Consider the following 14,094-nt stretch of genomic DNA (forward strand, 5'->3'; position numbering starts at 1 on the left):
ACTGGAAACAACCCAAATGTTCATCAACTGATGAGCAGGTAAACAAAATGTGGTATATCTATATGATGGAATATTATTCAGCCATAAATAGGAATTAAATTCTAATAAATGCTATGACATGGAGAAATTTTTAAAACATTATGCTAAATTAAAGGCACCAAGCACGAAAAGCCAGATGTTGTATGCTCCAATTTATATGAAATGTCCACAAAAGGGAAGTCCTCAACAAACAAAAAGTAGGTTAGTTAATGGTTATCAAGGATTGGAAGAGAGGAATCAGGATTGTTAACAAGTCCTGGAAATGTTCTGGAACTGAGCTGTGTACTTTAAAAGAGTGAATGTCAAAGTTTTGTGAATTATATTTCAATAGAATAATTTCAAAGGAAAAAAAAGGAAACAGAAATGAGTTTCCCTATGATGGCCTCTATACTTAGCCGCTGTGTTATAGGACAGAGGTCCATTTCAGCTGAATAGGATAGGCCGCCATAGAAGAAAAGACAAACTTAGGCCACATTCCATTTGTGGAGGACTAGCCCTGCTAGAAAAATCCATATTTTAATTTCCTTGAAAGAGCAATTACTGAGATCCTGCTTGGGCCATAATCGCTACCAGGTGCTGGGATAAATCCCTGTGCTGGATGACTTCATGATCTACTAGAAGACAAACTCACAAACTAAATTTGATTTAGTACGTTAAGAAACTATAATAAAGCTTTGTGAATGATGCTATACTGAATTCCGCCTAGCAGTGGGTGGGAGTGTGGTCCGATGGGGGAGGTGGGAAGGTAACAGAGACAGCTTCAAAGAGGAGAGCTGGGCCTTAGAGGATGCTCAGGCATTCACAAAGGGAAAAAGGGGAGAAGGTCGTTCCAAGTAGAGGGAGGAACATAACTATAGGTGTTAAAGAGTGGGGCAGCTTTGAAGATTAATGACTGACCCAAAGTGAGGCTGAAAAAAATAGGGGTGAGAGTCTCAAATGCCATGCTAAGAAGTTTAGATGTCACCCTATATGCAGGGGGATCCCTGGAAGGTTTAATAGCCTGAGATCTATATTTTTAAAAAGATAATTCCATAGAGGTGGGGAGAAACAAAGCAGAGACAGAAAAGCTTAGAAGCTTTTCAATAATGTAGCCATAACACAGACTCTTCCCTCCTTTTTCTTTTCCTTTTCCCAAACCTCTATTTTCTCATTCCCTTCTTCATGTGTCATCTTCTTCTAGAATAGAGATGTTAGCCTCCTCCAGCTCATGTGGAAGTGTCTAGCTGTGTGATTAACCTCCACCCTCTTCTTCACTGAGCTGCTAGGTGGGGCTGGCACCAAATGCTGCTTCCTTCCAGCACTGGGTATGTTTGCTGGCATTTCTAGAAAACATCAGAGGAACCATGTCTAAGTTAAGAGTCCATTGGAGGTGCCTTGTGAGTTCAGGTGTTTGGTGGGGTAGATGATTGTCCCCATTCATAATGACTCTTTTTAGTACCACTGTAATGATGTGCAGATGCCAGCCAGGCAGATAAGTAAATAGTGAAAACGCTCTTATGTCTTCATTAAACTTTATGATTAAATAGTCATAAGAACTCACAGAAGGCATACACGCTTTTATAAATTAACTTTTGTAATAAATGGTCTATTAAATATGTTTTTGGCCAAGAGAGTGTGTTCACATCTTAAGTAAACCTGCTTTACTCATCTTTGAGGACCCAAGGTCAGGCCTCACAGTAACACCTCCACCCTACTCCCTCATCTTGCCCATCATCCTTTCCATCGTCTTTCCCCCATCCCTGCTGTGGCATTCCTGTCAATCCCCTTTTCCAAGCTACAGACATGACAGGGCAAGTCAGCACCTCCCTCGCCTCCCACACTGGGTCACAAAGGTCTTTTTAGAGTTGTGGTTTGCATGGCTCTATCCATTGGCCTGGAACACCGGCATTATTACAGTGATTCCACTATTTTGATGGTGTCATATCTAATAAACTGTTACCTAATCTAAGGCTATAAAGATTTATACCTATGTTTCCTTTTAAGAGTTTCATAGTTTTAGTTCTTACATTTAGGTCTTTGACAAATTTTGAGCTATTTTTTGTATATGTGAGGTAGGGGGTCCAAATTCATTCTTTTGCATGTGGATGTCCAATTGTCCCAGCATCATTTGTTGAAAAGATTTTTCTTTCACCTTTGAATGGTCTTGGCATCCTTGTTGAAAAACAACTGACCATGGGTTAGTTTCTGAACTCTCAATTCTATTCCATAAATCTAACTCTATGCCAGTACCACACTATCTTGATAACTATAATTTTGTAGTGAGTTTTGTAATCAAGAAATCTGAATCTTCCAACACTGTCCTTTTTTTTTTTTTCCCCAAGACTGTTTTGTCTACTCTAAGTCACTTGCATTTCCATATGAATTTTGGGATCAGCGCATCCGTTTCTGCAAAAAAGCCTACTGGGATTTTGACAGGGATTGTACCAAATCTGTAGATCAGTTTGGGTAGTACTGTCAGCTTAACAACAAAGTCTTCCATTCCATGAACGTGAGATGTCTTTTCATTTAAGTCTTAAATTTCTTTCAATGATGTTTTATAATTTTCAGTGTGTAAGTTTTCCACTTTTGTTAAATTAAGTATTTTATTTTTTTTAATGTTGCTGTAACTTGAATTTTCTTAATTTCAATTCAAAGATTGTTCACTTTAGATTACTAGTATATAGAAATAAAACTGATTTTTGTGTGTTGATCTTTTATCCTACAATCTTAATGCATCAATAATTTTCTGATGTGGATTTTCTGTGGTTTTGTACATATTATATGTCACCTGCAAATATAGTTTTACATCTTCTTCTTTTTCTTGACTAACTGCCCTAGGTAGAACCAGGTAGGTACTATGGTGAGAAGAAGTAGTGAGAGCAAATGTCTTTCTCTTGCTCCTGATCTTAGAGGGAAAGTTGTCAGTCTTTCATCATTAACTATGGCGTTAGCTGTGGATTTTTAGTAGATGTCCTTTATCAGGTTGTGGAAGTCCCCTTCTCTTCTAGGTTCATTGAGTGTTTTGATCATGAAAGGGTGTTGGATTCTGTCAAATGTGTTTTCTGTGTCTACTAAGGTGACCACGGGATTTTTGCCCTTTATTCTATTCTTATGGTGTATTACACTGATTTTCATATGTTGGATCAACCTAATATTTGTGGGATACATACTACTTGGTCATGACGTATACTTCTTTTATATACTGCTGGATTCAGATTTGCTGGTATTTTCTTGAGGATTTTTGCATCTATATTGATAAGGGTAATTGGTCTGTAGCTTTATTTTCTTTTGAAGTCTCTGTCTGGCTTTGGTAATGCTAGCCCCATAGAAGAATTTAGAAAGTGTTTCCTCTATTTTTTGGAAGAGTTTGAGAAGGATTGGTGTTAAATTTTCTTTGAACATTTGATAGAATTTACTTGTGAAGCCATATGGTCCTGAACTTTCCTTTGTGGGAATTAAAAAATAATTATTTACTTGTTGGAAGTCTACTCAGATTTTATATTTCTTCTTGAGTCAGTATTGCTAGTTTGTGTTTTTCTAGAAATTTTTCCATTTCATTTAGGTTATCTAATTTGTTGGTATACAACTGTTCATAGTATTCCCTTATAATTCTTTTTATTTCTATATGATTGGTAGTAAGGTGCCTGCTTTCAATCCTGACTTTAGCCATTTAAGTCTTCTCTATTTTTTGTCAGTCCAGCTAAAAGTCTGCTAATTTTGTTGACTTTTTCAAAGAACCAACTTTTGGTTTTATTGATTTTCTGTTGTTTCTCTAGTCTCTATTTCATTTATTTCCGCTTTAATTTTATTATTTCCTTCCTTCTGCTTGCTTTGAGTATAGTTTTTTGGGGTTTTGAAATCGTTCTTCCTTTTTAATGCAGGCATTTATAGCTGAAAATTTCCCTCTGAGCACTATTTTTCTGAATCCCGTAAGTTTTGTTATGCTGTGTTTTCATTTTTGCTCATCTCAAAAGTATTTCCTAATTTCCCTTGTGATTTCTTCTTTGTTTCATTGGCTCTATGGCAATGTATTGTTTCCACATATTTGTGAATTTCTCAAATTTCCTTCTGTTATTACTTCTGTTTTCTACCTCCTGGACCCTTTGACTCCTTGGCCAGTTGTCCATTCAGTCTACATACTATGTGTATGATACTATCCTCTATCAAAGCCCTGCTCTATGTTCATCTTCCACAGGAGGTTTTCTTAGAGTAAGCAGAGGAGTTAACTCTTCATCAGATCCACCCAGATGTTCTACAGAGTGCCACGCCATGCCTTTCCTAAGACCATACCCTTCTTCCTTTCCATCCTCATCAGGTAAGAACAATCAGTATAACTTGGAATTATTCAGCTAGCATCTTAAACAATCAAGCCCATGTTTGTTTATACACCTGGCTCAACTGTAGGCCGTTACTGATCACTCAAAGTTTGTGCTTATATTTCAGAACCATTTTGGTATTTTACAAATATTATAATTAGTTCTTACTAAGAAATCAACACTTTCATGTAGAAGATACTTCTAATCAGGTATAAAACATGACATATGAAACCAATTTTTACTAGTGAAATGAATAAACAGAAGTATAAATCAGGGATTTGCTAATTGCCTTGCTAAGCACCTACAGATGTTAGACAAATTTATTTTCAGCTGTAATACGCTTGAAATATATATATTTAGAGTAATAATCTATTTTTCTGGTTGTCATATTTTAGATAATCTGAACATTCTGAAACACATCTGTGAACTCAAAAATAATTCACAAGAAAGTTTCAACTCCTTCTTTCTGACACTTACTTTTTTCCTTTCTTGACCTGATAAACTCGACTCATCCTTTAAGACCTAGCTTAAATGTCACCTCCTCTGAGGGGCATCTCCTAATCCACCACCAGAACTAACCCTCTCCTGGCAGAACAAACCCTCCTGCCTCAGCGTTGTATAGTATACACCCTACAATGAAATAATTACTCATTTTTGTGTCCATATCTTTTCCAAGGCTATGGATTACTTGAGGGTAGGTCAAGGAGGAAGTCCCCACTCAGTCATTCCAATTCCCAGCACCTCGATCCACTGATGGCCCCCACTAGCTGGCTCCAGTCAGCCTGGGATTTGGTGACTTAGATATCACTGCTGTATTTCCATCTGCCTTATCACTGGTGTGGCCAGCCCTTTGTTGCCAGCCAAACTGGGAGCCCAGACACTGGGGAGAGTGTTAGATAGCTACATAGCTTCCTGAGTCCTAACACATTGTGTTGGCCCAGGATTTGCACTTCTGCCTTCCTACCTTGACTCACAGACCTAGTCTGCAGTTGGCCTGGGTACCTTGCCTAGAAGCCCAGTTCTCTCGAGGCTTGGAGGCTGTCCTGACTGTGGCCTGTTCAACTTGGGCTAGCATATAGTGAGCGGTTTTGATAACCATCTGCTGAATCAACGAACACAAGTCCACCCATTTTACTTCATTAAAGAGAGGGTTCAAGCACTATCTCTCTTCTCAGATGGGTGTGTTTGACCTTATACATACCTCTTGGATATCCGATTTCATTTGTCACTTTTAGTTTTGCTAGGATCACTATTAGTGCAAAGACTGAAGACAGATGGTCAGATCGCTGGGGCAGCAGGGAATCACTGACAAGAATGAGGAGTGACCATAGAAAATAGAGGCAATCACACAAGAGAACACAGGAAAAACACCAAGCAGAACAGCACAGCCATGTAGGGCCATTTAGCCTGGGAGCAAATGGCTCTATACACCTCAAGAGGTCCAAGCGCATCATTGAGTGCCAAGGCCAAACACACAGGCAAAATGGTTGATAAAATTCAATGAAAGAACAAGGGAAGCCCCATACAATTCTATAGCCCTAGAGGGCATCAATATATCAAAGTTTAGTTTGGTACAATGTTCAAAACAAGGACCTGAGTCATCAAGAAAAGGTTAAATGATACTCTCTACACTCTATCAACAGGCTGCCAAGAGCAAATACATTTTAGAAAAATTTCTTTCTAAAAATGCAAATTTTCTCATTGATGTTAGAGCTTAAAGCAGTAAATCTCAGTTATCTAGACAAGTAGGGCTACCTTATTCCCCAAAGATTTCAGATTGCTAAGTCATCACGGCACACACAAACATCACTTACAGTGAACCAAAGTACTTTACAACATAAGTATTCGTGGACTTGGAGAGGACCTGATTAAAACCTGAGGGTTTTAAAGTAAGAAGTTCTTTTAAGAGAAGCAATTCTGAGGCATCAGATGGTGTCTTTAAGACACTCATATCCTGAGTTAGCCAGGTCCAAGTTAGACTGAATTTCATCCAAAATTAAACCAGATTGCTCAGATTTCTGATTGGAGTTTGCCTCTCCTGTTGCCTTGGCTACCCTTCCAGTTCTTGCCCTGTGGTCCAAGTTTCATATTCATGATTCTGACTCCTCTGCTTAACTTTTGGTGTCGTCTAGTTAGACCTCTGGTGTCTGACTCTGGCTTTGTTCCACAATTCCACCTCCTGTCTCCCAGACAGGCTCCCACATTCACCGTTGGCCACTCCAGGGCTGGGTCCTGCCCCTTATTCTTGTTATACTTTGTCTTCATACTTTGCCAGGCCATGCCAGGAGGTCAAGCTGCATCCACATAATAATAAAGTATGTTACACTGGGCTTTGCTTGACTATCTTGTACATGACTCCAAATATATCCATCTTGTTTGAATTAGGCTCCCTTAGAGGTGGTACTTTTAAATCTGACTTTTCTCTAACAGAAACAGTACATAGTATCATTGAAAGCCATTTCACAATGGAGTATATCCAACACCCAAGGAGTAAAATGGCTCAAATCCTGGCTGGTTATATTCATTCAGGAATAAGAACCCTAGAAGTCAGGTGTAAATGAAGATAGATAGTAAATCACTCTCTGGGATCTAAAAGGGCAGTCCTAAAAAGCTATTATAAAAGAGGTTCCCACACCTTAAAGAGCAAAGAATTACTTGGGAAGCTAGTAAAAATGCACATTGCTGGGTTCCACCCCTAGAAAGCCTAATTCGATGATCTGGGTGCAAGAATTTGCATTTTTAATAAGAATCTTAAGTAAATCTGATGCAGTTAGTCCTTGGACTACCCTCTGAGAAAAACCGTATCACACAGCAAGGAGAAATCTGATAAAAATGGGACAAGCATAGTAATTAAAGGACCCCACCAATCTTTTCTTTCTTAGAAGCTATGAATTGGCATCTTGCCTAAGGCAGGTCACCTGGCCAATTCTTTCCTAATAGTCTTATCACTGAACATCAGATCAGTTCCAAGATCAACTTATATTTGTTTTGGTAATGACGATGTGAATCTCCCAAGTTTTTATAAAGAAGATACTTTAGTATGTTTTTAGAGTAAATGAGAATAGATGTCTAAGTTATATTTTTCTCTCAACTAAGGAAGAAATGCTATAAAGAAACACATGTGATTTAAGTTACATGCTATTGTCCTTCATCACACAGACCTTCCTCCTTAGACAGAACATCTCCCTTTGATCATTTCAAGAGGCTCAGGATTTTGCCCAAATCAAAAAAGTAAAATATTTTAAATTTAATATCAATCACTGACACTTCAAATAAGGAATGAAAATATCCCTTTGATCTAGAAAACCTTCAAATTAGCTCTCCAGCAATACATACATTATTGGTGAAAAATATCTGTACCTGACCATTCTGAGGCCCGGGAGCCCAGCAAGCATGGCAGGCTGTGTATCTGGGTAGCCCAAGTTTCCCTAGGCACGTCCCTGGGCAATCCTGGAGGGGAACTTCAGGAAAATCAGCTTATTTGGGAGGATTCTGATGGGAATAGGATGCTTTTGGAACCTAAGATGACAGAAGATATTGTTGAGCTATTAGATCCAGGAGGCCTCTTTGTTATTTGAGGTAATGGGGCCTCCATTTGTTTCAGGACAATGCCTTCAGTTTTGTACCAACATGGTTTATGGCTTGCAGGGGATATATGGACTGACTGATGCAACCATTAAGGATGTTAGAGCCCCATTCTTACTATTATTGAGATATGTGTACACGCGTTTATTTTTTTCCTAGGAGGATCTTTATTTTTTCCTCCCAAATCTCATAACTGGTTATACAGATGTTTAATTGAGAGGAATAACTATGAATTAATTTTTTTTTCTTTCAAACTTTCCTATCTGACTCATTTGTAGCCTTTATTATAAGTGTTTTAAATATTGTAAAATTAAAGTTAAAAAAGTAAACATTGCTAGTAGGCAAGCAAGCCCAAGTCCAAAAAAACTCACTTAAAAAGAAATGTTAACGTTTCTTAAATTGAGAGCTTTGTGTATTATAAGACTGCTAATATACAGAAAAAAGAAATTTAAAGTTAGAATAAGAAGTAGAAAAAGTTGACTGAGGAAAAAAATGCAGGAGGATTAACTCTGCTAAGGCAAAGGGACAGTGGAACTCAATGGCTAAGGATGATCAGAAGTAAGATGACGTAAACTTTGAGAATACCAGTTAAAAGCACATGAAGTTAGGAGTAAATTCTGAGAACATGCCTAATTAGGAAATTGAAGCTGAACTGTTAACCTGGAGCTTTTGAACACTTTTATCACTCTGATATGCTTTAGGTAAATATAGCAAGGAAGATCAATTTTATCCAGCTTATGTTTGCTGTTCAACTCTGATCCCTGCCTTACTGAATAACTTTAAATATCTGCTATGGGAAAAAATGATACCACTTTAATTTCCAGCTCCATCCCCATCTGGCCAGGGAGAGGATAAATTAATATTATCGTGTTTTGTCTTCAGGGCTTCTGATACCCCCGAGGACCAGCCTGTGGGACAGTCTGTTTTGGCAAGGATTCTCAGCCAGAATCAGAAGAGCAGGAATCAGGACCAGGCCAGTTCACGTAACACAGCTCAGAGCCATACAACACAACTTGCTCTGAGGATGTTGGGCATTGTGCTTCATTAGGAAACAAAATATAAGCTTTCCACACCATTAGGAATGACTTTAGGAGTGAAAGCACATAAGACGATGCCTCACCTCATCAACAATGCACTGCAGAAGCTGGAGAGGCTGCAACGGGAAAGAAGAGAGGAAAAAAGTATTAGCCTCTATGCAATATCTTTACAGTGGAGTGGAAAGAAAAAATCATTAATGCAATAAAATATAGCAAGATTAATCAACAACAGCAAATTCTTATAAAAACACTGATGCTCAGGATGTTCTATTATTTCTAATGGTACCTAATCTAATACAGGCAGTTAAAGGTTTGCATTTTCTTCAAAATGCAATTTGCTAAGTTTAAAACAAGGCATTCAAGCATGCAAAGGAAGCAGCCATCAGGAAAAAGAAAAGTGAATTTTTTTCTGAACTCATAAAGCTTACCATTAAAGATCCCTGGTTTTTCTGAATCTGAAAAAAGGCAATATGTAATTAGCATGTCATAATCAAAATGACTCACTTGGACACATTATGATCACTGAGAGAAAATTATTGCATTGCTGGTGGCAATTTGTGGGCATGTGTTAACACAATTTACATAATGAAAATACACAAATGTTAATAGCTCGCTTCTCATTTATAGGCGAAAGTCAGCAGAATGTTAATTTCACACAACACTTTTTAGTACCCTCCAGGTTGTATTAGAATAGGGAGAAAAACCATAATCCATTTCAAAAGGCTGTTTACGATTCAGATATAAATAATGTTTTATATTGCTAGATTGTGAACACTGGGCTTAATGTTGCAATCATTGCTAATGTTATGAAGCTCACTCTTTTTAAATTAAAAACCGATTTATTTAAAATTGAAATTAAATCATAGTCAGAAATTAGAATTTTGGATTCCTGCCAGTGTCTGCTCACAATCCCCTATTTTGTGAAGAAAACTTTAATTATGCGGTTGAAGAATTTGCCTTTAACTCAAGAGTGGGGTAAAGACTTTTCACCTTCTCCAAAGTTCCTTCAGCCCGTTTCCAGGGCAGCAATGCTCTCTGGGAAAATCAAATTCATGCAAGTTTTATACTGTTTTTCAGGGGATCAAAGCAGAGTGAAGTAAGAAATGCCTGTTCCTGATCAACATTCTATAGGCAGGCTGCTCACATGTCTAATACCAATAAACCATCTCTCTTAGAAAGTTACTAAAATGTGACACCAAATTAATAAAACATCCACTTAGTAATTAAAGTATTAAACACTTCAATTCCCCACCCAATGCCTGCAGTTATTATAAACTCAATGGAGTCTCAGACACTAAATTCCCTAAGAAGGAAATTTTCAGGAACCAAATACGATGATTTGAAGGGTCAGTTCGTTGCTGGGAAAACTGAGCTCCAACCAGCTGGTAAAATGTAGGGAAAATAGTAATAGTCTCCAGTATATTTTTAATGGTAGTTTTTAAAGTTCTTCCACATACATGTTCTCATTTGATCTGCATAACCACCCTGAGTTTGGCAGGGATGATCATCTCTGTTCTATGATGGGAAAATGGGCCTCCCAGAGGATGCGGCAGGCAGAAGGCCACAGGAACAGACTGTGGTTGAGCTGGGGCTTCTTTAACTCTCCTTTCTCTCCAGCATCTCTGTACTCTATCTGCCTACAGCCATAACATTACTTAAAAACAATCAGATTTGCATATATACTGGGAAAGTTGATAAATTATCACTTTTGATATGAGGGTACTTCTGGAATAGACTGTAAGCTTCTCAAGGGCAGAAGTATGTTTTTGCATTTCTTTTGCATCCATATGGCTGATCAGCAGACCCTAGTACCTAGTGCTTGAGCTTTGCCATATATTATCTCAACTGAATATGGTGCCCACGCATCACTGCTATTGACTCCTCATCGCCGCTTCCCCAAACAACACTTCCTAAAACCTCTGTCCCAGGCTGACTGGCTCTGAGGCTACTTTGATAGCTCCCAGTTAACGTTTTCCTAAGTGACTGCTCCTTGTTCCTCCAGTATCGGGGGCATCTGGATAAGGCTTTGCAGGTAAAGATTTACAATAAAAAAGAAGAGCTGCTAACTACCACTCTGGAGGGGTTAAGGATTTTATTGACAAGCCATACCACCTTTAAAAAATCTTGAAAAGTCCAGGTAACTTTTCCTATGAGATACCTTTGTTGGTGCACATGGATACCCTACATCCCCTTCCACTCTTAGTAAGATATATCTACTTCAACAAGAGAGTTACTTGTAATGAACAAAGAATCAGAAATCCATTTTTGACATCAAAGAGAGTATTTTTCACAAATTTCCAACAGTCCACAGAGATTACAACATTCAGAGGAAAACATGCAGCAAAATTCTAAGTGAGACGTTTTAAATAAATAAAGGAATGGATTATAACACTATACCTAGTAACATGAGTGATGTGAACCAAATGAAGTGATGGGAGGACATTTCTTTAGGAACTGAGATCTTAGAGAATATCTACACTTTGCCTTATTTTGCGAGCTAAAAGCATGGTTTAAGATAAATTAAAATTATACTATTTTAACACCAGCTCTTTACCACAAGAAAGAGAGAAACAGAAACATTCAAGTCTCTTTTTTTATGATCTTATAACTATACTGTTTTGCCCAGGTTTTTAAAGAGAGTCATTGTTGATAGCAACATATTATATGAAATTATCTTCATAAATTTTGTATTAAGGTAGCAGTGCCAGTACCTGAAATTGATTCAAAATGCTTAAGATACTCAATTACTTTTTAACACTGTTACACAATGTGGTGACTTATATCTTCTATTTTCACATGAATTTGATGATGCGACATCATTGTAATTGATTCATTTTCTCAATTAAATAAAGCTACTGTGCTTTTCTTTATATGAATGCCACAAAGGCCATAGAGTTAGATGTATTATCTCCTTTCTCTGTGTCAGATATATGGCCTTAAAGGCTATATTCTGTTCCTCTGTTAATTCCACCAGAAAATTTAATGCCATAGTCATATTTTTCAAATTCTGAACTGCCATGTACTCAACTGTATTTATATTAGGCATATTTTTCACTGCTAAACTCTTTGTTGCTTACCTTTTCAAGACCACACTACTGTACAGGAGCAGCAACCATAAAACAGATCCGAACAAAGTCAACCTCTAGTCACTGCCTCTGCTTTTGCACACAGTTCATGAAAAAGTGAAACCGCTAGTTTTATAGCACATTAAAAGTGGTACTAAGGGTACTCAATATAAAATGTTAGCTTTGTGAATGCCTCTCTTTATTCTGGGTCTGCTTTCCAAATGCTTAGCTGTGAGAGCAGAGTTTAGAGGAACACAATAATATTGTTAGGGCTGATGTATTGCCTGTACCTCGCCACATATGAAATGCTGTTTATAACTAAGTTGTCCAAGTCCACATTCCTGCTTGTACATTTTGCTTGTGTTGAGTTTTCTATGTCTAACTAGTACTTTGGGACAATGAACAGAACAATAATTGCTCCAGTCATACACTTTGCTAATCAGTCTCTAGAACTAGTAGCGTTTTGATACACTCATTAGATGAACCTCTTCTCTCTTCTGAACAAAGCTTTTGTCTTTTTCTGGCCCTTAGATCCAAGACTTTAAGCTATACTAACAAGGAATAGATATGTCTCATTCTGATATCAGACAGATCCTTATGTGTTTAAATGAGAAAGAATGACTTCGTAACAGGCAAAAGTATCAGGTCTTAGTGTATTATAGCAATAACATTTATCATATATTTCCTTGCAAGGACCATATAGATGGCAACTCAAAAAGCTCCTATAACATGACTTAAGACTTTGGAAAATGATCCTGGAAAGGAAATTGCCAATGCAAAAATTTACTTGTAGGGCTTCAACTATTCAGTTAATGACTCTGGTAATAAAAAGCAACATTGAAAGTCTCACATTATGCTTCTATCTCTGTAGAGGTACTTTTTACACACAGTGGTAAAACTGACTTCACTACCAGTGCCCTTTTATGCAGAAGCACAATCAGAAACTAAAATGAACCCACCTATGTAACTTAGAGAAGACACCAGCTACAGCTTTCCTTTTTTCTTTTACTCTCTAAAATTATGGCTTGCCCTACAGCTCTTGTCTGAGAAATTTATGTGTGACCTAGGTCAGATCTTCCAATATCAGTTGACAAATTTTCTCTCTACATATTTACTGCTTTTCAAGCTTGTGTTATTTTCCTCTTAAATAGAAAAAAGCAATATAAAATTAAATCAGATGGTTGGAATTTTTAAAGAATATCATTTTTATTTGTTGTGCTACTGGCATCACATTCTAGCTTTTAGTGTTGAACTCTTTATTCTTTTGTTAAACTTCAAATTTCGGGAAGTGTAGCAATTTTACAAAGACTCTCTTTTCAAATCAGATGCATTAAGCTAAATATAAACAGGGATTACAGTAAAACAAGAATTTCATACTCTACATGAAGAAGAATGACCTAAAGAATTTTTGAAATGGAAGGGACCTCAGAGATGATCTAGTTCAATCTACTCATTTTGGTTAGTGAAACTGAGGCTCAGAGCGGAACACTGCCCAAGGTCGCAGACAGAACCTGGCCTAGAACTGCTGACTTAGGAGGTGGCCTAGTATGGGGAAAATGTATAAGCTTTGGAGTCAGAAAGACCTCCTGGAATTCCAGTCAGGTCCCCATGGCCTCGGAAGCTCCGTCCCTTCACTAGGCTCAGAGTTCTTGTCTATGAAGTGAAGGGTAAATTAGAGGGGGCCCAAAGATTCCTCAAAGGCAGCTATTCCCATTCAGGTATACATGCTCTTTTTCCTACTGAGGGAGAACTGGTACCGGCATTCAATCTAATTTTATCTGGCTATGTGCTGGGTGCTAAAATTTAGGGACGCACAAATTCCAATTCATTATAACTTGGAAAAAAAGTTCCCGAATCTCAAAAGATTTCAATGAGAGGAAAAAAACAAAACAAAACAAAACACTTCCACATGTCCACAAGCTGAATATACATTGTGTAGTACCACTAATTTAAGGTAAGAGCTCTCAAAAAAACGACTGTTTTGAAAAAAAAAAAAAAATAGAACAAAATTTACACTAGTTAACTACAAATTTTCGCAAACTGACATTTTTAGATATGATTATAAAACAAAAT

General features: G+C 37.5%; 1 protein-coding gene across 8 annotated transcripts in view; it reads right to left on the reverse strand.

The window, feature by feature from the left end:
* Nucleotides 1-14,094, reverse strand: part of MAP2K5 (mitogen-activated protein kinase kinase 5) — a 245,476-nt gene that overhangs the window by 53,737 nt on the left and 177,645 nt on the right. For 5 of the 8 annotated variants that reach the window (XM_023527273.1, XM_011385914.2, XM_011385897.2 and 2 more), the window contains 2 exons: nucleotides 9,385-9,411; nucleotides 9,040-9,072 (listed from right to left, as the gene is read on the reverse strand). The exons of 1 other annotated variant lie outside the window; for it this stretch is intronic. In XM_023527273.1, the coding sequence (XP_023383041.1) occupies nucleotides 9,040-9,072; nucleotides 9,385-9,411 (60 nt within the window). Of the gene's footprint in view, nucleotides 1-1,104; nucleotides 1,362-9,039; nucleotides 9,073-9,384; nucleotides 9,412-14,094 lie in introns of those variants that run through there. 2 more of the 8 variants (XM_023527274.1, XM_011385899.2) reach the window with 1 other exon arrangement.

This window comes from Pteropus vampyrus, unplaced genomic scaffold (genome assembly GCF_000151845.1).
Source record: "Pteropus vampyrus isolate Shadow unplaced genomic scaffold, Pvam_2.0 Scaffold15, whole genome shotgun sequence".
Taxonomy (NCBI): domain Eukaryota; kingdom Metazoa; phylum Chordata; class Mammalia; order Chiroptera; family Pteropodidae; genus Pteropus; species Pteropus vampyrus.